The 22681-nt window shown below is 39.6% G+C and overlaps 1 protein-coding gene across 1 annotated transcript in view; it reads right to left on the bottom strand.

The window, feature by feature from the left end:
* Positions 1–7484: 7484 nt before the first annotated feature.
* OTOA (otoancorin) overlaps positions 7485–22681 on the bottom strand; it is a 32179-nt gene continuing 16982 nt past the window's right edge. The window contains 9 exon segments of the mRNA XM_056503663.1: positions 7485–7609; positions 8195–8387; positions 10264–10361; positions 11339–11475; positions 11860–12002; positions 13424–13579; positions 17508–17695; positions 21118–21247; positions 22345–22438. Coding sequence (XP_056359638.1) covers positions 7485–7609; positions 8195–8387; positions 10264–10361; positions 11339–11475; positions 11860–12002; positions 13424–13579; positions 17508–17695; positions 21118–21247; positions 22345–22438 — 1264 coding nt within the window.

Here is a 22681-nt window from a genome sequence, read left to right as displayed (position 1 = left end):
TTCCAGGTGAACAGTGGTGCTTTGCTGGGTAGCTCATTTCTTTAAAATCTCTTGGTTTACATTGTTTCACAACCTGTTTAAGGAAATAGCATAAAAACTTAACTGTTACAGAATGATACACTGAAAAGTTCCCACAGCAGAAGGTTTGAAATTTATGAAAAGGATCCTAACTACAATCTTTAATTTTTCTGTTTAAAATGTGGCACAAACATTGAAAAAGTTTACATAATCCTGAAAAGAAGAGAGAACTCATTAGTACCTGCTATTATCTTTTTTAATAAGTACCTAGCAGTGTGGCAAAATCAAATTTACTTGTTTTCAGAGATTAGAAATCAAAGCCTATCCTCTTATAATACTGTGTTTACAAGTACAGCAATACAACTCCTTGACAAGGTCCATAGTATCTCTTTATCAGTTCCTCAGAGAAGAGGTTGTGTGTTGCATTTGAAAAGTTTTATAGATCTGAACTCTAACAGAATAATTATTTTAAACACATGTTGAATAATTTTTGGCATCAAATAATATTTGATGTAATCACCAGTGAGTTGCCTACTTGAGGATACATATTAAAAAGCTAGATATAGTACTTGGGGAATTTGTACTGAAGATGACAGCATTTGGTAGAATTCCCCAAATCTGTGGTACCAACTGCAACAGAAGGGGAGAAAGTGCAAATTCATAACTACAACATCAGCAGCTGCAGTGCTGAGGCACTTCTGTCACTGCACACACATGTGAGGTTTGGAAACAGACCTGTCTCAGAGCACTGGCTGGACCAGCCTGTTTGACACAGGCTTGATTGAAATATGTACATTTATTATGTCAGATCTCAACAGTTCTGAAAGTAGCTAATAAAAACACTGACAGATGCATATCTGGAATCTATTTGATAGATACATTAAAGGCAGAGAGCTGACATCCATTCTCTCAACCCCCTTCTCAGTTCATGCAGTATATATTCAAAACTTGTTTGTGATCTAAGTTGTTTTCTGACATCTGATTAAATGTTGAAACATGTCAGGCCCCAATTAAAGATGACCTAGGGCAGTTTCAGCCTGTGCATCAAACCAATGTGATTTTAACTATAGCGATGGCTGTTCCTTGATAAATCAATACAGTTCACTTCCATATACAATGGTTAAAAATTATTGAGAAAGCAGTACCAGAAAATATTCCTCTGCTGTATCTGTGACAAATTAGCATTTTCCACTGTTTTCATATTTCTCCTATAGGAATTTACTTTTGAATTCTCTCCTTTTCTCTTTGTCACTCAAAGAGAAGTTTATAGGTATTAGGTGAGATGTTGTTAAGTAAGGCTAATTATATCAGCTAAAACATTAGATAAATGTTACACTGTTGCCAGAAAAGCAAGAAATCCATCAATCACAATTTCTCCAGTTAATACTTCAAAGTTCAGTCACTTGGACTGTGAGCTCTGAACCTGCCTGTGTTCCTGCATCATCAGGGCAAGAAAATCCTCTCATTAATCCGGATTGGAAAAGCAGACTGATGCTGAACAGAAAGGGACAGGAAGAGACAGATGGACATTGGTTACTTTCTGCTCATTGCAGGAAAAAAAAAGTAAAATGCATTTTGTGGCTGTGTATTTTTGGGTACAAATAAAGAACCAGATGTGAATTTTGATAAAAATATCCTATGATGCAAAACTCCTACATATCCTGATGCCAGGCAAGGTCTGGTGGGGTTCTTTGAGGTAGTCTCATAATTTCTCTAAGGACTGAGTAGGTAGTTATGGAAAGATGGTCTGATAATGGATCACAGTTTTAACTAAGATATGAAATTAGGATATCTGGATAGTTCACAGGTCTGTTTTGCTGTCTGACAGGTTTGTTATTTATCTGTTATTTATCTCCAACAGCACGTTGCATAACAACACAAAAAATACTCTTTCTGAGGAGCAATTCCAAATGTTTGGGGTACAAATAAAAGATATTTAACTTATAGTGGAGTTTTTGTTTATTCTTTGCAGACCTGTCTTTTCTACCCAGTTTCCCTCCTGCCTTACTGGAAAAGGAAGTCAGATCCCTCCCCTCCAACAGCACTGGAGTAAACAGTCCCCAGGCCTGTCCCACATCATATGGCATGCATGAAAATATTTTGCTAATCAGGACTATATGTCCTGAGAGTTTTTAGCTCTCCTTATCCCATGTCTACAGGTTTTGCTTTAAAAAAACAAAAAACAACAAAAAACAACCCAAAACACACACACCAAAAAAACCCACAAACTTATCAAAAACATTTTCACTCAAATAAAGAGAACCTATTGCTTAAAGCTGTGTACCAGCCTGGAATATCAACTTTTTAGAGAAAAGAAGAAAAAAAAAAGAGGAAGGGATTATTTGAAAATTGATGTTTACTTCTAAGGAGGACAATATATGACAGGTGACCGAGGTGCTGCAGCTTGATGGCTGTTCCTCGACTGCCATGGGGGAACTGGCAGTGTCCCATTGGGAAGCAGTGCATGTATCTATAACCACAACACAGCATGAGCCAAAATACCAACGGTGCCCTATGGCCAGTTACCTGCTCAAGTGACACATTCCAGGTGACTGTTGATTCCTTGCTGTTTTCTGAGTGTCATTGGAATGACTCACTTCTCCCTTAGCCCCAGGTGCCTTTGGCTGGCACACTTGAGCAATGTCTCACAAGGGGAGCAGACAGTGGGACTCTGACAAGGTCCCAGCCTAATATGATGTGGCTGCAATTTGTGTTACTGGAAAGTAAATAAGGGGGTGATGATCCCTAGGCACAGCAGTGAAGTGATAAGCTAAATCTGCCATAATGCAGTACATAATTGCCTCTGGAATATTTGAGCAGATTATACAGAGGCATAAAGGGTTTATTAAAATTAAGGAAAGATGCCTTTTTTTTTTTTTTAAATAGCATCTTTAGAGGCTCACACTGAGGAGCTGGTTAGCTCTGATGTGACAGATTGAGATCACTGGGAGTCAAACATTCCATGCACTGTACAAAACCTGACAACAGCCATAATGCCAGCTTTAACAGGGACACAGACACTGTGGATGGGTAGTTGTTTTCTTCCTTTCAGGGACTTAGAGATACCACAGATGTGGCATTTATCTCAGTACCAGGTCATATTTTCTCTCCTGCTGATCCAGAACCAGTAGCCCTTTTCTCTTTTCTAAACACAATTCTGAACATAAAGGTATCAGGCACTGAGATAATAAGCCAACAAAAGTATTTCTTCCCATATGTTAACTCCTGAAGGAGTTCAATCACAGGAATGAGATGAAATTCTTCCTCTCACATACTGCTGGACAGGGTCACCTGTCACAGGGCTCAGAGCACTCAGAGGAGCCAGGCCTACACCAGAGTTGTGACTGTCAGCAGCTGGATGGCTGGATGCACATCCCACAGGATATATGGCACTGCCCAACAACCATCAGAGAAGTCACAAGTGGAGAGGAGAGCTGCAACTTTCATAATAAGCAAATAAAATTATTATCATGGTCTATATTCAATAGCAGATTTATGGAGGAATCCTATTTTTTTTTCTTTCTCAAAAATCTAAAAGAACTAAAAAGAATGTAGGAAAAATTAAGCTTGGTTTAAACAAATGTTACCCACATCTACTAACAGCAACATTTCTTTAAGAATCAAATTTTTATACCACATTTCTCTGTAGTTTATTCTTCCCAAAAAATCCTGATGATGCAAAAAGAGAGGGACTGTGGGACATTTTTCCCATGAATGCATTCCAGTGAAAGTGATCACGTGCATGTTGTATGCAATACACATCTGCAGAGAGGACAGATGCCTGCACTGAGGGCTTCTGTGGTTTGCTTCACGGAAGTGAAGAGCACACCTCTCAGTTTCCTCTGGCAGGGGCAGTGTGCAGGATTATGAATGGGCAGCAGGTCACACACAGATTACATACCATGCATACTTGTGCTCTCCATGCCTTTCTCCCCTTTCCATCTATTCTTCCCACAGAAATTTAGTTTCAACAGTTTTGATGGAGGTGTCTCAATGAATCCTAGATTTTGTAGAATGGGCTTTTCCATTGGTGACCTTTACAAGAGGTACACTGGCAGGAGTAAAATTGCTTTTCTGCAATGCTTGCCATCCAAGATGCTCACACCATCTCACGAACCAAACAGGATTTCCAATCTCACCATGCAATAAGTTCAACATGAAGTCAGTGCTCCACACTTACTCCTCCCACACTGCTCTTGTAAGAAATAGATAAGCATTTGACCAAACGTAAATGTAATGCCAAAGTTCTTAACATAATTATTAATTTAATAAAATATATAAATAATCAAGCAGTTTAGCTACTTAAAAGCACTTGTGCTTGAAAGAAATTACACCACAGATGGCACAAAACAAAGAGCTCACTCCTGCTCCAATTAAAAGCTAAACTCTGACTCACATAACTGCAAACAGAATCACTCCCAGGTATATTGACAGAAGAAGATCACTTTCAACTCATATAGATTTTTGAAGGGCTTGGTAGAGCTAAGTCATGTATCTGACCTAAGCAGCTGAACTGGAAATGCTGACTGTCTTCTTGACATGAAAACACTCTCCTGCATCTTCAGAAGTGCACACAGAATTCAAGTCACGCAATTTTTAGAAATCAAAAAGCCTTTTAGTATTTTCACATCTGAGTGAGGCAGAACTTTCTAATGTGAAAACACAGATAAATCTTTATAATGCATTTGATCCACTGAAGCATTTCTTGGTTTTAGTGGACATTTGCATGTATTTGCTGGGATTAATTAAACAAACTTCTTTCTATTTAAATATAAGTCTCAATCTCCTGTTCACATGCAGAAAAGGAAACACAGCTGGAGAAGCTGGAATCTTACCGTGAGGATTAGAGAAAAAAGTGCCAGGCAGTTTGCAGCAATCATAATTCTTAGCTTATAAAATGCACGTAGTATTATCTAGAACATTATATCACTCATGCCAGGGTTAGTTATAGGCAAAGGCAGCTCCCAAAGCAGAATATTGCTGAAGAGGGAAGAGGGAAAGGAGGGGGTGAGAAATGGCTCTCACTGCCTACTTTTCCAATAACAAAGCCCTGAGAATCAAGTTAGCCCCTGCTGCTGCAGGAATTACAGAATATATGGGACTATGGTAGGAACTGTTACTCCCAACTGCAGCAAGACCTCACATTCACCTTGCCCCAGCAGCAGCTGGGCTCTTCCCTCCCTCCCTCCCTCCCTCCCACTTCTATTGCTTCCCCCCTGAGAAAAATTTCAATTCTACTTTCAGGGCTGAGAAGCCAGATGTAATGTTTGCCATAAAGAAATACAAATTACAGTTTGAAGGGCATTTACTGCAGTACAGCCCTGAATAAAAAAGCTGAGCTTTTCAGTCCATGCATTGCCTTTTTAGTCCAGAAAAAATAAGACTTTTGCAATGGCAAAATGGAAAACTGTGCCATGTGCTCACGGCCTAAAATCATGTTGAACAACATCAAAATATATGTTCACATGCAGATGATTTTTAATATATCTTTTTTCCCCCGTTGTTTAAAATATTGAGGTGTGGCATGAGAAGCTAATATCAGACACTTAAGTCATATGCTGATAAAACACAGGAAAATACTTATGGTTTATAATTATGAGAAATTCCTTATTCTAGGTCTTGTGGAAGTCCTAGTAGTATGTAGGCCAAGTGAACAGTTTCCCCTTAGTGTTCCCAGGTGTACACTTCAATCCCATCTGGAATGAAAGGACTGTCTCTTGATGAACATAAGCAGGTTTCCATGGTGCATTTTGTCACATGAAATACTCATAGTATTGCCAATGCCCTCAGTGTCAACAGTTCTGTATTGAATACAAACAGCCACAGGGAAACGACGTTTTGTAGAGGTACTCAAATCCTAAGAGCCTGTTATCACTTCTTGTCTGAGCAGGATTTAAACCAGCAGACCTGAGATGAAGCTATTTTATTACAACAGCAGTGACTTTTAGTGCAGTTTCTACTACACCACACAGAAGGATAGCCCCTTTCCAGGGAATGTACACTTGAAGTAAAAGAAAACCCAGTAAAAGGACACAAGAGTGTGACCAAATTAGCCCATATAAAAAGCACTGGGTATCAGACATCAGCCTCCAAATAACAGTCCCCTGCTACCTGTCCCCCCTATAATTGAAGTTTCTACCTAACACACAATCCTACATTTCAGTGATTTTCTCATGAGACACATAAGCCATTTTTAAACTCAAAGTATTTGCAGGGATACTGCATTACTTTGTAATGGTAAAGCTATGGAAAGGAGACATTCTCACAGTAACAGCAGATGTGGGTCTTGCTTGTAAGAATTTAACCACTCTGCACTCAGAAATCTCAGAGCCTCTTGATTCTACTGTTCAAGCTGAGCTGACACTCTTTTATCTCTAGCATCTCTCTTGTTAACTCCAGGATACTGAAAATCAAAGCAAAGAAAAATATTAAATCTTTTGACATGCCTTGCTTTGCAATGTTAAAGACTAAGTAGAATACTTAAGCAATTAGTTTGCCTTAAGTTTTAAATTTGCCCCACTGGAATCTAAATTTCAAGCCCAGTGCTCTTCTTAAATATTAGCCTGTCAAAATGTTAAAATCCAATGCAAGTTAATGGCAATATTCTAAATAGAAGTGTTTGTGGAATAAAATCTTATAAAGAGCCTGGAACAGGCAAAACACAGAGTAAAACCAAGAACATTTTCCAAATAACAATGCAGTAATTGATTTGTGTTACATGGAGTTTTAAATATACCTTTGTTATGTTTGGCTCTACAATAAAGATAAGATAAAGTGTTTTGCCCTTGATTAGATTCAGAGATAGTCTAACCAAGGTACAAGGCACCTTTGTAATACAGAAAAATTATTCAAGAATTGTTATCTTTGTATTCAAAGCAGGAAGAGGGTCCCACAGTCCTTTTCTGTTACAAGTGATCTGTGCTTCTGTTATAAAGTTATCTCTAACTGAAAATATAACTTACCTCAAGCTCAACCCTTGAGGGTTCAGAAAGGCAGGTGCAGAGTAAACACAGCACACAGCCAGATGCCAAAGCCACTCAAACAAGGAGCACCTGGAAAGCAGAAGACTTTATTTCTTAGTGTCACGCTACTGCTTAGGCCTAGAACTTTTATCTACACCACCCAAAAGAGGTGCAGCAAATTCCAACAGTTGAATCCTAGTTATATTCAGCTCTCAAGAGATGTCACTTCCAGTTTAACATACACAGCTCCACAGAGAAGCATTTCATAGGGAGACAGGAACAACGGACAAGAAGCTCAAGAACTCAGGTGATCTTTACCTGGAAAACTCCTCCCTTTGGCAGACCTCCAGAAGGAACAGGTCATATCTGAGAGGCAGTGGGTTAAGAGCACTTCCCAGGTGCTTCTGGGAAGGTCTGCTCTAATTCCAGCAAGGGCATCATAGCAATTTAGTTCTGCTTACTCCTATTTCAGCACTTCAGCTTCCCTCTCTCTCCTCCTACAGCTTACATCTCACTGGTGTCACTAGAAGCAACAATATTTCCTGTTTGAAAGGAAAAAGTTCTCAACATTGTCTTGACTATGTGCAAACTCTCTCACTTTAACACATCCATTGACATTGCCAGTGTGGCTTGCCATTATAAGCTGAAATATGAAGAGATAAAAGATTAAACCACTGAAGTACAGGTACTAATAGGCTTTAATTCCAACTGGGTGGGAATGGCAGGAAAAAAATATTCAGTGGTCCTATAGTGGGATAAAGATGCTAATCCACCCCAGTACTACCTGCTTTCCCACTTGCAGCTCTGCAAACATTCTGCTGCACATAAAAGTTCTGACCTGAAGGTCCAGAGATGGAGACCCTTGCCTTAAATTTAGGCAAAGGATATGGGAAAGAAGGAGAGGGAAGAGCTCAGTGTTTCAGACTACCTTTTACACAAGCTAGTGCTTAGCACAGTGTAATGCTACTAGACAGCTGCTAATGCTAATCTGACAGTCTTCCTCCATTACTTTTTGCTGTGAGTAAATCCAGCATCCTCCTTGCTGCTTGTCTTGGTCAGGAATGTGATTTGAGGCATGACTACAGAAGTGGATTAGTAAATTCACTGTTACCCACCCTCAGAATAGAGACCCGACCCTGGTGCATGCTGTGAGACCTCACAACCCACTGCTGTGTGCCCTTCCCCTAGGCAGGAGCAGGGAGTACTCCACTCACTGCTCTGAGCTGGGGTTTGCCCCTCCTGGAGAGATCCTGCAGTGCTCTGTGTCCCTGGGCTGCTGCTCCTGGCTCCATCCAGTGCCAGCCCCAGGCTCTGGAGCTGTGCTGCATCCAGACGCTCCCGCTGCCATCCTGTGACCATGGCAGCGTTCTCAGGGCCCAGGTTTGCTATTTGTTCTGGGGACAATGCCTGGGAGGAACAAAAGAAAGAAAAATTGGTTTAGGCTGTCAATTATAGAAGGCAGGTAAGGAATCAGAAGTCAGCACTGCCTTGCATTTGGAATGAGGGACAGAAGCCTTCAACATTGTGTTGCTATAAAAGAGCTCAATAGAGCTTAAAAGAATCCTCTGTATTCATTTACTTCCCTGACCACTCATCTATCTGTCACCTTTCTCTTTGATGCTGGGAGCTGACAGCTTGAGATGCTTTCTATGTCAGCACTGTATTGTACATTTATTCAATATATTGTTGGAGTTTAATTTTCCAGCCATTTATTTTCTGATTTGTTCAAAGACTGATGATATTGTGCAACCTCCTGTGTTTTCATTTATTTCCTCTTATATCCTCTTATCTGCTCCCAAGCAACCTCACTTGAACTTACATTTGACCTTTGATTATAGTTAGCAGTAGAGCAATGAGATGAAAAGACCCCATGCTTTAATCTTATTATTAAATTTTCTCTTTTAGATTGAAAATCTTCCCAGTTTGTTCCTATTAAATTTAAAAATTAAACATGACAATCATAATCTTACAGTAATTATTGTAAATCACATAGCAATTAACCAGTTTGTAAAGCCTGCATTATTGGGCAGGCTGAATTGCTTTAGTTCTAGTTAACATTCTGCAGTCACAAGCACTTTAACCCTCCTACACATCAAGCTTTTTTTTCTTGCAACAATTCTGCATCCAGGTTCTACTTTGGAAAGACAAAATTCCCCTTGCAAGTAGGTCAGATGCTGGAGTAAACCCTTGCCCATTTTTCATTGTCTACCAAATGGTGTGCTGGTTTAAACGAAGCAAACTCATGGAAATCCCTACAGGTTCAGACACTTAGAATTGAGCATGTTCTTAACTCACTGGAAGTCCATAATACAATGTCATTTTTCATAAATCAAAATCTGAATAATTTATACAGCTGCAAAATGAGGCCATAAAAAACCTGTGCAAAACCAAAATCTTCTCTGAATCTTTCAAATTCAGAAAACTCTTCCAAAGAGGTGCCCTGCTTTTTGTCAATCACTTTTTGTAGTATCATTACTGCTCTTACTAACAAAAATGTTGTTTGATAGAAATTCTACAAGATGGTATAGAGCTCTTTTTCAAAGAAATCGTTTCTGAAGGACATTTGAGGCTTATCTGAACTGTCAGTGGTACTATGCACTAACAGTTAGTGCTCAAAGAGTTTTTTCATGGGAGCTGACACAGTTAACTCTCTGTTTAGCTCATCTGTCCATAAGTACACTGCTTGCCTGAGCATCTGAAAGAGACCAGCCCAGGCAGAGTATTAATCTTGTCACTAAGTCAAAGAAAGTCAGGGGCGATGATCTAAGGATCCCTGTTCTAATTTCTGGTCCACATTCAGCACTGCTGTAATTAGATGTAATTCCTTTCTGATCTGTATCTGCCTGCACAATCTGTTTTTCAGAGCTAACTCAGGAGAATGGTGCCAGATTTTAGGTTAATAAACCAGCTCTTGCACGGTCAGCAGAGAAATCTGTAGCTATTACAGCATCCTTGCAAATGTTAATAAACAAGAGACAAAAATTCAGATCTGAATAAAATGTTAGAAGTTACAGTGTCCATCTCCTGTTTTGTGACACTTGCTTTTTCTTTGGGATGCATTCTGAAGGATGAATAAAGGTTGTCTAGCATATTTCATAGGCATCACAAATACAGATGATACAGCTGAAAGTTAATGTTCCAGATCCTTGATGGCCTCTCACTTAACATACCACCAAAATTTTTTAGCAAAAAACCCAAAACCTATAAATTAGTGCTGCAGTTTATCTATACTAGAGGAAAAACAATAGAAATTTAGTAACTTCTTCAGTAATCAAGCTCTTACTTGGAAAATTTCAGGAGGTATACGTCTTACTGCTGATGGCTGGAAATATGGCATCAAGCTTTTATCAAAAGCTTTTAATTCATCCTCATTCAAGCCACCTAAAAAATACACATAATAGAAACAAAACTCAGTTAATGTTCTTTTTATTAAATTTATTTTCAAGGTAATATAAACTTTAAGCATTTATTAAAAATACATAATATATGGTTTATTCTAGGGTGTTATGTAAGAGAAAAGCTGGTTCTTTCTATGTTTTTTTTCTTTCATTATATTTCAGCATTACGAACCATCTGACCTTAACCATTGACATGGAATGTACTCTACCCAAATTACTTTATCTTGGAAAAGAGAATTATAAAAACCTATAAAATCATAAGCAATGTTATTAGAGAATACTCATTCACAGTCTCTTCTGATCCACGGTTAAGGAGCATAATCATGCAATGGGAGTGACTTCTTCACCACTTAGGTGGTTACAAAATTATTATATGTAATAAATCCCCAAATTATTACAGTTAATAATTCAGGGAATTATTGCCACAGGCATTTGGGATGCTAAAAATTATGAGAGTTCAATGTGCAGTTAAACGATAACAGGGAAAACAAATGCAGGAACAAAACTGGGAGTGACTTCTGGCTCAGGAGATCTCCAAGGCTGCAAGAGCACTCTGGAGAATCATCACTCCAGGCCAATCCTGCCCTTGTGCTCTTCCCTGGGCAGCCCACTCTTTCCAGGCAGGATGCTTGGGCAGCCAGAGCACAGCTCCTCCCACTACAGCCTGGTTCACAGAGAGTGACTGGGTCTGGAATCCTGATTGGTTTTGCCCTCCTTGATTTACCCTTTCCAGGACCCAAGTAACTTCAGGCTGTGCTTCCCAAGGTCAGTTTGACCAGATTTACAGAACCTTACAGAGAATTCCATGGCTTTTCCTTAGTGCTTCTGAAAATGCTAGATGTTTGTCCCTGCAGGTGACTCCCCTCTGGAAGAAATGTCTTTTACCAGTCTAGAAAAATCCCCAGCTAGGTGAACGCAATGCTTCACAACTACCACCATCTGGAGTTGTAGTTTTGTTACCTGCTATAGTACCAATGTCCTGTAAAACTGAGCCATTCCAGCTGGTAGCAGCACCAAACACGGATTCTGTCATCTTCTTAAAGTGCCTCAGAACAGGGGTGGTACAAAACAACAGGCCAATTCTTGCAATTGCAGCACTGCAAAAGGCAGCAAGGTCATCATTACAAGCTGCATTTACATGCAGTACTAAATAGACCTGGAATATGCTTTGCTTAGCCTGCTGTAAGAAGACTGTAAAACCCATTTTTAATTTAAAATATATGTACACAAATTGCATACAAATATTTCACATTTTGAGCAAAAATCTGGGTTTCTCAATGCAATACTTAAATGGTGGGAAATAAATGGCAGAGGAAAACTATAAAAGAACATGTTTTAAACAACTGCTGCATGCCTTCTGCTTTTCTAAAAGCATTTTAAATGTAAAAAGGAGTCCTTTAGGCTCTGAAAATCTTGATGGCGCAATAAATTTTATCAATAGAATTATTAATAAATATTTCATTAGATATAAAATTAAGTACCTGAATTCAGCAGTCCTTATGGACGTGATTTCTGTGGAGTTCAAAGCACAGAGAACAGCTCCTAATCCAACTAAGTCAAAGCTTTTTAGTGTGCTGATGGTCTGGCCAGAGTCATCTAGAAAACCTTGCAAAATAGCTCTTGCCTACAAAAGCAGTAAGATAGTATTCATGAACAGGGTAAATACAATTCAAAAGTTTTCTGCTAGAGGCTTAAAATCTTAGCAGAAGCTATGGAGCATAAGTATGTATCCTGAGCCTCCCCAGTGTGTGGCCATGGCCTTCAGGAGGAGCACTGTCACCACCTACATGTGACACCAAAACAGGGCACTGTTACCCAACCACTTGCTAAATGCAAATGGTGTGAAAACACTCTGTACTTCTTCTGCCAGGTCAAAAGGAAAGCCTTCACCAGAAGTAATAGTGCTGGACTGCCTCACAGAATTGTTAAATTGGTACAAGGAAACATAAAATACCTAAGAAGATCAATATGTAATTTTTATTATTTTTAATACTCATGATGACTTGTCATATTTAAGTGCCATATATGAGTGGTGACCTGTGTTTAGGATTAATTAGGATTAATTTTCATATATGAATGGGATATTTGTACCAAAGTGCCTTTGCAAGCCAAAGTAATTTATGACGGTGCTCATTTTAAACTTACCCTTTGAAAACAGAGTCCATCTCACGCATGTCACCAAGGCATCCTCCAAAGCCAGTGAAATAAACAAACATCTTCCAAGATTTCCTAATCTGTCCACAATACTAGGCTTCAAATAACTAGTTTACCTAGCTGCCTAAGTTTTAGACACCTGAAGTTCAGCATGATGAATCTATTTTAACTAACTACTCTTACTGACAGCAAGAAACCTCAAAAGCAAACTGGTTCTGTGTAAAACCCTCCCAAGTACTTCCTTCTCCTGGTGCCCTTCAGAACATGAATCTATTAAACAGATTTGTGATATTCTGCCAGAGCTGCCACCATGCCAGCATCTGTGCAGCCACAGAGCCCTGATGGTATGGGCCACAAAGTCAGAAATATGCTGCCAATTGCATATATAAATCAATGTTTTAAACTCTTATTATGCAAGTCCCATTGACATAACTAGAAATCATTCAAGGAAAAGAACATGAGAGGAGTGTATTTGCTAATAATGGGCTTCTTAGAGCAATGGATGCTGGGGTTGGGGCACACTACCTATTCTGTGATTGCCCTTAGTTAGGAAGGACTAGTACCCCCAGCAGTAGTGTCTATTCCAGGGACAGTGTGAGAGGAGCTGCTGACCTCTTTCCACTACTTAGTGGGCAAGTACTAAAGAACACACTCATCCCCACCACAATTAACAGTGACTGATGCTGTCTTGGCCACCTCCCCAGGGAAACCCCAGCCAGGCAGACACCAGTGCAATCTACCTGGCCACTTTCACTGGAGTCACAGCTGCAGAAAAGCAGCAGGGACTAGTGTGGATCTCTGGATCTGTTTTCTAGGCAGTTCCAGGACTTGAGTCTCAGAGGGCATGAATCCAGAGCCTTTCACAAGGAGTCCATTCAGTAACTCACTCACCTGGGTAAGAGTCCACTCTGTTTGCTGACTAAGAACAGCAACGGTGTCGATGGAGTGCAGGTCCAGCTCTGTGATTTCCTGCTCAGTGAGTGCCAGAGCAATGCGGCCCAGGGAGATGATCTGGTAACTCCTCCAGTCTGGCAGCAACCCCCAGACCTTTAGATGAGAGTCATTAATATCTGTTAGATCATTATGACTCTTCCTCTACATACATCATTCTCAAACACCTTGGTTTAAAAGTCCCAAAACCTGAATATTTCTGTTTGCACACAAAAGGCAGAGCTTAGGTATTGTGAAGGTTTTTGAAGTTCTACACCCATAATGATTAGTTCATCTAAAAATGCTGCAATTTTTACAGCTTGTTGATGTGTCAGAATAGGAAATGCTGGAAGTATGGCTGTATGAGCAAAAGCACTAAGAACAATAAAAATGGGAATCTGTGCCTAGATCCACACTGTTATGCTGCCAAGAAAGCAGCACCTGGACTACCCATGCTTCTACCCAGCTGCAATTGCTCCAGGGGACTGAATTTTTGTGATCAGTAACTCTGTCTCAGTCACTGACAGGCAAAGACAAAGTAGAGAATCAAGTAATACAGACAAAGAACCAGTTCCTGAAGTTCTGATTTCTAGACTGTGTTCATACAATGTTAAAATATAAAATAAGTTAAAAGTGTTTGTACAGATACAGTTAAATTTGTAAAGCTTTGTAAAAATCCCAAAGAAATAAGCTGGGCTCTTCTAAACCAGTACCAATGTATTTAAACTGACAACTTCCCCTGCTTTTAACTTTACTTGTGATAAACTAAAAGTGATTGAAAAGCTGTCACCAAGCAGCCTGAAGAATATTTTGGTATGAGGAAAAGTTCTGCCTGAGTAAAGAATAATAAAAGTCCATCAAGACCTGAATTTTCAGAGGCCAGAACTGTCAATTACATTTAGCTGACAATGGTAAAAGACTGTAGACAATGGTCAGTATCTCCCCAGATGTGGCCAATTGACCTTACAGAAAAAGACACTAGGTTTTGGCAGGAAGAAGTGACTTGAACAAGACAGGCACACATTAAAAAAAATGCTCACTTTAAAGCTCTCATGTACTTCAGCAACTCTGCTTTGTGTCAGTGAATACATGACAGGTTTCTAGTATAACATTGTGCTGCTAATTTCACCTAGAATATTAAAACTAAAAGCCCAGAGCTAGGCTACCATCTTAGTCAGAAAAACATTTATTCCATTTTTGGGATAGCTACAATTTAAGTTTTGTTGAAAAAGTTAGAAAGGACAAAGTTAGTGGGGACTTGCTGAAGAGTCTCTCTGCAGTTGCCTACTATATAGTGTTTGCACCATCAGATAGACATGGAGCTGTACAATCTCCAGAAAATATAAAACTGGAGCTCAGGAATCTGGATCTCTGAAATTAAATACTCTTTACACAGAGCTGCAGGCTCTCTGCTGTGCACATCCAGCACAGAGCAGCCTCAGAGGTGCCAGGGTGCTTTTCCCAACTATGACCCTCGGGTTAAGGATTTGTTTAAGAGATGCATTGCTGGACTTATACCTCCCAACTGAGTTTCCACCAGATCTTTTATGTTGGTTTTACAATGTCATAAAGGGTCTAAGTCTGGGAAACTTCAATCTTTTCCAAAGAAAATAGATAGTAAAAAGCATTAGCCCAATTTTAAAGCTTTTAATTCTCTAGCTTAAGAGATACATGAAACACGTGCAGGCAAAAATGCCAAGTTTCTCTTTCCTGATCTAGGCCATAAACTACAGCATTTGAAGTACTTCATAAATAGTATTGTCTGATAGTGCTGGCTGAAATCTCAGGCAGAATGACATAAATAACACAATACATGAAACTGAAACACTCCTTTGACCTCATTCACCTAGAGACTATAGATCCATACAGCTGTCTCTGCTGCAGAGCTGGGAGACCTTCCACTTACAAGTGAGCTAAGCTTCTTACTTTCATTAAGACACAATCTGATAACTAGACTTTTTGAATTAGTTTGGAACAATGAGTAGTTCAGGCTTAATGAAACCCTTAATCAAAAATGTAAATAACATAACAGTATCTATGCACATAATTTTAAAGAGCTTTGCCTGTTCTGTCTCATTTCTCATGCTTCATGCTCACTGTAACACCACATTGCATTTTGAAATTAATATACAGGAAGTCTGTCTTTGTCTAGCAGAAATTTGTACAAACACTCACAGACAGAATATACTGTCATTCAGTGTACAGATCTGTGTCTTTGAATACAGCCAGAAATATGAGTGTATCAACCTTGCTGGCAATTTCTGATATCACTCTGTAAGTACACTAATATGTAAAGAATACTAGTTTCCACTATGTCAGGGGAGCATTTTTTTTTTATTTTCTTCTAGGATTACATTTTTCCCCTTTTCCTACCAACCTGACATGCTGACAGAGGGAAGCTGACTTGGGAAGAACACATTTGCTGCAGTTGTCCTCCTGCAACCAGGCAGCAGAGACACAACTGCAGAGTCACCATCTGCTTTCAGAAATGTGGGCAGTGCCACTTCTCTCCAAGCACCTGCAGTTGTGTCACACTGCAGCCAGCCTGAAGCTGTGGCCCCAAACTCAACCAGCTTAGAAATACAGGTCCCTTGGTGAGGGATTAAAGGATGGATTTGAACACATACAAAGGATCCCAGGCAATTCATTGAACCCTAAGTGCAGAGATACCATTGGCCAGAGAAATGGGCAGTCCAAACTCCCAACCAACCAACTGTCATGAGCTGGGGAACTCAAACCCTCTATTTAAGAAGGGTTCAGAACAAGAAAGATCTTGTCACATGAATCTTGGAGAGTTGTGTCTCTGTCCCCAGCCACAAACCCATTTAACGTTATACTGTTAAAACCCTGTTTTTAAAGCTGAGCTTCACTGCTAAAAATTGCACAGTTATTTACCCAAAGTCCATGGTCAAGTCCACTACTGGCTGCAGCTGCAGTTTTAAGGAGATACTGCCCAGGCCCACGTTGTCCCCTGCTCTTGCTTTCCTCCAAAGGTCACAGCCCTCAGGTCTCCAAGCCTCTTGCACTCTGTACTACTGCAGCCAACTGCAACTTGTAGATGCTCCTAACCTCATTCTGTCAGAATGATGTGATGTAACCTAAAAAGGACTTTTGCATGTTGGATCATTTTGACAGAAGGGGATTACAGAGATGGAAGCAGAGAACAGATAACCTCCAGCAGATGCTGCTGTCAGGAAACTGAAGCCAGACTGGGGCCAGTATCCTCTTCATCTCTGAGTTTTCTGCAACTAAAACAATTTGTCTTCCTGCACCCTAGGGCTTTTCCTTGCTGAACCTAAAGTATGTTTGGGAATTTGCCCATTCTCTGGCAGTGCAGGCAACCACAAGGCAGCAAGAGAAGGTCACCTTCAGGGAGAAGTGCAATGGCAACAACAGGGATGGAGCAGAGTTTGACTTCTCTGCCAGCCCACACTGGCTCTGGCAGGGCTGCTTAGATCTCTGATGATGAACCAGACCCAGCCAGAGTGCTGACCTGCCCCCAGCACAGTCCTCTGTCCAACTGTGCTCCTGGTAAAGACAAAATGTAGGTAGGTTTTTTCCTCCCTAAAATTTCCCACTGATGGGGCTGTCCCTGCCTGTGAGAAGAAGGTGGAAGAAGGAGCTTTATTCAGCCAACAACTGCCTTTCAGTCAGTTTGGGTTTACCCCACTGTAAGCTATATTTAGCATCCATGTAGACAGTTTAACATGCCAAGCTTAATTCTCAGCAGGGCAATCAACAGCCCCTAGTACTGCTTGCTGATTTTTTCATTTATGAAAGGAAAGTGAGAAGCAAGTAGAAAAGCAATTCAAAAGTAAAACCACTTCACTTTTCCAGCTGCCAATAGCTCAGAACTACTTGCCTGTTGACTCTAAAGCAAGGGCAATAGTCTTCTATCACCACCTCACATTATTTTTCCAATAAACCATAGATATTCTTGTGGCAGTAGTGACATTGATATAGCACAGTTATTTTAGAACTGCATAGTTCAATAACACCAAATCAAATTACAGATTTAATTTTCCTTCCCAGACAGGATAGTTACCTGCTTGGCTTTTTCCTTCAAGGCAGTCAGCTGGGAGCTGTTAAAACCTGAGACAGCCCCAAGAAGTTCCACATTTTTGTCAAAAGTCCCTGGGTCCATGCAGTTCAGTTCCTGAACTGACCAAAAGACATTTGCTTCTCCTAATTTAATTATTTCATTTGAAGAAGGAGCTCTAGTTCTCAAGCAATCTGAAAATGGTCAAATAACAAGAGTTTTCATCAAAGAGACAACAAAATAAATCAAAGCAATATTGATATTTAAAAGAGCAACAGACTATAAAAATTAACTGCTGCTGATGTGATATTGATAAATTAATTCTTTTGTAATAGAAGAATTTAAAAAAATATATTATTCATGTTCTGGATATAAAACTAGAATTTGCCTAATTTGCAAGACATTGGTTACCTTCTTTGTACTCCAAAGGCAGTGCATGTTGGACAAGAGCAGACATACATTTCAGAACAGTTAAACAGTTACAATGCAGGATGCTCCAATAAAACTAAAATATGCATGTGTGTAATAAGAACTACCAGGATCTTCCAAATTTCTTTCAAGTTTAATTCTCTAAAGGCATCAAAATCCAGTCAAGGACTTGCTCTGAGGTAAAGCCACCATTTGCTGGGAGCCTTGATTCAATAGGAGTGAAATGCCAATGTTTGCATTCCTGGTGGAAATTCACCAAAAAAAGCTTCAGCTGAATAAACACCACATTCAAACAGTGAATCCAACTCAACAGGAACACAACAGACATGAGAGGTCCTTGCACTCTGAGATGCCTGGTAGAGATATATGTCTTGTAAGACTTGCCTGACATTTAAACAAGGTGAAGAGAGAAGCTGGATGTGTCAGAGAAGCACGGTGCTTGTTCCTTACGTCAAGCCTGTTGTTAAAATGTCAGGATCTAGAGAGGGCTGTTCACTTACCACAGCACTGTTTGGACAGACAAACTGCCTTTAAAAATCTTATTTACAGTCAGGTTCCAGGCCTATGCATTATCAAGTTTTCATTGTGTGTTTTAACAAACCCTAGTCTTTGTTGGCATAATCTACCTCTAATGTTGATGAAAAGCAGAAATAAGAATCCTAATGTGGTTGTTTACTGCTCCCTCTCCTGTCACTAATTTAGGAAAACCTTATTAAATAATTACCTAAATCAAATAATCCCTACATGTCTTTGGATATGGTCATTACCAGTAAAAAGCACGAATTTCACAGATGCTGTGCCTCAGCTAAGCTCCCCCAGATAAATAAATTAAAGTGAGGATGTACAAAGTAGATTTGTACTTTGAAAGGAGGCAGAGGAGGGATTTATTTGCATCAAAGGAAGCTGCAGTAGTGGGTGGAACACTGAAAAGATTGAATCTGTTGAGCAAATGAAAATGCTGTTCAGCTTCCACTGTACCAGCTGATCTTCTGCTCTTCCTTTACCTCCCTCTTGTGAAGCTGCATTGTTTCCCTTTCTCCTGCTGCAGAAGGTCAGCTTTTCTCATGTAAATACTGCCCATGCGACACAGTGCAGCTCCCTTCCCCACGTCATGAAAACCTAAGACTTTGTGTCCTTGAAAAAAACCATTGATTTTACAATTTTTAAGACACCAGATATACTGATGCAATTAAAGAGAGAAATACTAATTAGATTTTTGACCTAATGCCACTTTGCTCTTCCTTTTGCTATATATTTAATTTGATGAAAAACATATATATACATTATAACATCTCAGTGCTTGTGAGAAATGTGAATTCTTTCTCCAGCACTGCCACTGCTCTCTGGCAGCATCTCAGACACAGTTCCCAAGTTTTGCTTTTCATGTTCCATCTTGCCTAAAGCACCTTAAAACCTTTGTTTTAAATCTTGATATAGACATAGATGCAAGAATTCTGCAACTGGCAATTGCTACTGTTATTCACATTAGCTCACAACTGGTCTGTCAGAAATGCAAAATAGCATTGGTGGCATGAAAAACATCAATGTTATTCTGGAATAATTTTCATAATACCCAATTTTTTAGTGATTTGCAGTAGTAATTAAACTTCATTCCTTACTGAAACCACTGTTTAAGTTGTGTAGAGCTGCTGAGATTATGTTTGGTAACAGAAGTTCAATACCATGTTTGGGCTACAGAAGCACTTCCTGGAGTAGCACAAACAATCATTCAACTTCTCATATTCCAGATTCCCCCCAGCTGAGCTCATGCACCCCAAGTGAAGACTGAGGAGCCTCCACAGACTTGGAGCCACATTATCCTTTGAAAAAGACCATCAGCTTTGCTGGCAGGGTTGTACTGGTCTTGCAATGCAGATAAAGAGCTCTGCAACTCCATGGGACATGAGCTGGGATGATTAGAAAAGTATCTGGGATTCATGTCGATCCAAAGGCTTAAAAAAGCACACATAAGCACACAGGCAGACTGAAACACCTGCTCCTGAACCTTTAGTCCTGTGGCCCATGTCTAAAGAAATATGGCTTATGATCTGCTGATTACTTGTTGAAGGAAGAGTGAATTTCATGGGTACAGGTGAACATATAACAATAACACCCTGCTATCTCACCAGCTCAGTCCTGCTGTTTTTAGAGTCTGATGATCGTGAAATGAATGACTCCTCTGATCAAATGAAGTCATGTTTTGTTTCAGGCTATGAAAAAACACAACTCTTAGAACTCCCTCCACCTCTCTCTGCCTGAATACAGCATTGTAAGAGGCAAATTCATTTCCAGAGACAAACAGTCATCATTCAGAGTTCCTGCTACAAGCAGATGGATTTCCATGGTGGCCCAGGGCTTGCTGAAAGCTTGAACCTCTGTTCTGCTAGGCAGAGAAGCAAAGGGGAGATTTTCAAAGACATTGGCAGACAATATCAAACTCCTTGAATATGTTTAGGTCTAAATTCCCATTGGTGCTTTTCAAAAGCTTCCCCTACAGGAGGATTGTTTTCCATGGCACAGGATGGCACAGCTTACAAATTCTGCCTGGGTGAATTTCAGGTAAGAGAAAGAATAGTTATTATAATAATAGAATATTGTCAGAGTATCTATCTTATACAAAGAAAATTATTGATTTGGCACCAGAGATTCTAATAGTTTGGTTGCTAATTAAAATATCTTTTAGACAATTATAAACTTTTTCCATTTGGACAGAAAAAACACAGTGCCTCCACTGTCAGACTTAAGAACAGATCAGTCACCATATGCTCCTGTCTGGCAAAGGATTAACTACGTGCAATCTTTTGGCACAACGGTAACTTGTCACCTTCACAGTTTTTAATTCAAGGGGTTTCCTTTAGTTTACAAAGCAAAAATAAAAAAATTAAAATAAACAAACCCCTCTAATTAAAATCATTCATCTTTTTCCTTTGTGCACTCAGAAAGATATCAGGAGAAGCTTAATTATGCAATCCTGTAATGAAAGTGTTTCAGCATTAGTGCATTATACAACTCTGATGAGCAGCAGAATAAAGACTCTCACTGCTTTTCGCTGAAAGTCTTTAAGTAACTCAGTACTGTTTGGTTTCTCAGAATGCATTTGATGACAAAGTGAGACAAAGTCTGTTTGAACTGCACCATCTGAGCCCCAAATGGCAGCACTTTGCAGAGGCCCCAGTGCAATACTGACCAGCTCTGCTGAGAGACAGGCGGGTGCTGCCAGTGCCGTTGGAGACTGACTCGAACACAGCTGACAGAAGCTCTTCAGCTGAGGAAACTGGTCCAACTGTCTTTGCTATTTGTAAAATGATATCTGGGAACTTCAAAAGGAAAGAAAGAATAAATAAGACTTCTCTCTCTTTTAAAACAAATCGATTTGTGGAGAAAGACTTGTGCAGACCTTAGCAAAGCAGGGGTTAGTAACAGCTCAGTCTCATCCCATTGTGCAGATGTTTCAGAAAAGAGTAATTGGCTGCTACTGAAAGGTCATTGGCACATGTTTGAGTGAGAAAAATTAGGAACAAAGCAAATTCTGAGTGGTTTTCCCTCCAGTATGCCCTCTCAGCTTCTGACACACCTGAGCACTGCCTGATTGGTGTCTGTGTCCAGCCCCTTCTGGATCAATGAGTTCCATCATTTTAATTCGGGCTTCATTTAGCTTGTCTTAAATTTGCCAAATAAGTATAAGAATTAAGGATAGGGACCCAATTAAATAACTTTGGCCTGCTTGCCTTCTTTAGGCTTTTCTGACCTCTCTTCTCCACCCTGCTAGACACTTTCTTTTCCTTTGAAGAGTCCTATTCTATCTGGTCAATTGTAAGCACTACCTCCAGTGGAAAAGATGCTGACTGTGTTCACATATTTCTGCTGAAGAATGACTCCCTCATTCCAGTTTACTCCTATGCACTAAAAATTAAGATTATATGAACTAAAGAGGGCAAGAAAACTACAAAGTACAATGCTGAGGCCATCAGATATTGTAACTTGCGCTATGCTGGGCCCAGGGCAAAGGGTCACATGAATAAATGCCAATTTGATCAGTATGATCCCATTAATAACAGGATAAGAAACACAACTTTTATGGCTGGAAGGCAGGAGGATGGAGTAAAGAGCACTCCAAGGTGCAAAGTACTAAAAATAATTCTGCATCATTATAAATGCCCCTTTTTTCCCAATGTGACAATGTACAATTGTCATTGTACACATGCAAGTAATTGTTTATAGTAACATTACTCTCAAGAAGAAATCTCTTCGATGGAGTCAAGAATATGTGAAACATTAACACAGGGTTCCCTGACAAAATAATTATTTACCTAGTTCAGCATTCAGGTTACATAATTCAGACTGCATGACAACATTCACAAATCCAAGGTCTAAAATATCTGTTACAAATTAAAAAATTTTAATAAAAGCATACCTTTACAGTAAGGACATTTAATTCCTCTTTTGACAGCAGAGCTATGAATGGTCCAACATCTAATGTTGTTTCTGCTGTCCAGTTGTTTGAGGAGCTGAAAAAATATTTTGAAAAATTATATTAATAAAGAACGCTACAATAAAAATAATACTAAAACTTCAGTGTTTTTATGATACTTTATCATACAGAAAACACAGTTTGCCAGTGTGATGATTCATTGTTACAAGCATCAGATTGCATTTTCTCATCTCTCTGGGCATAGGGCATTAGTGGAACTCACAATACAATCAGAAAAACCCTTTAAATATGGTGGTGATGGAGCTCTCCCCCAATAGTC

The sequence above is a fragment of the Oenanthe melanoleuca genome, chromosome 14 (assembly GCF_029582105.1).
Source record: "Oenanthe melanoleuca isolate GR-GAL-2019-014 chromosome 14, OMel1.0, whole genome shotgun sequence".
NCBI lineage: Eukaryota > Metazoa > Chordata > Aves > Passeriformes > Muscicapidae > Oenanthe > Oenanthe melanoleuca.
The sequence above is the reverse complement of the archived record's forward strand: the minus strand, read 5'-3'. Positions and strand labels throughout refer to the sequence as shown.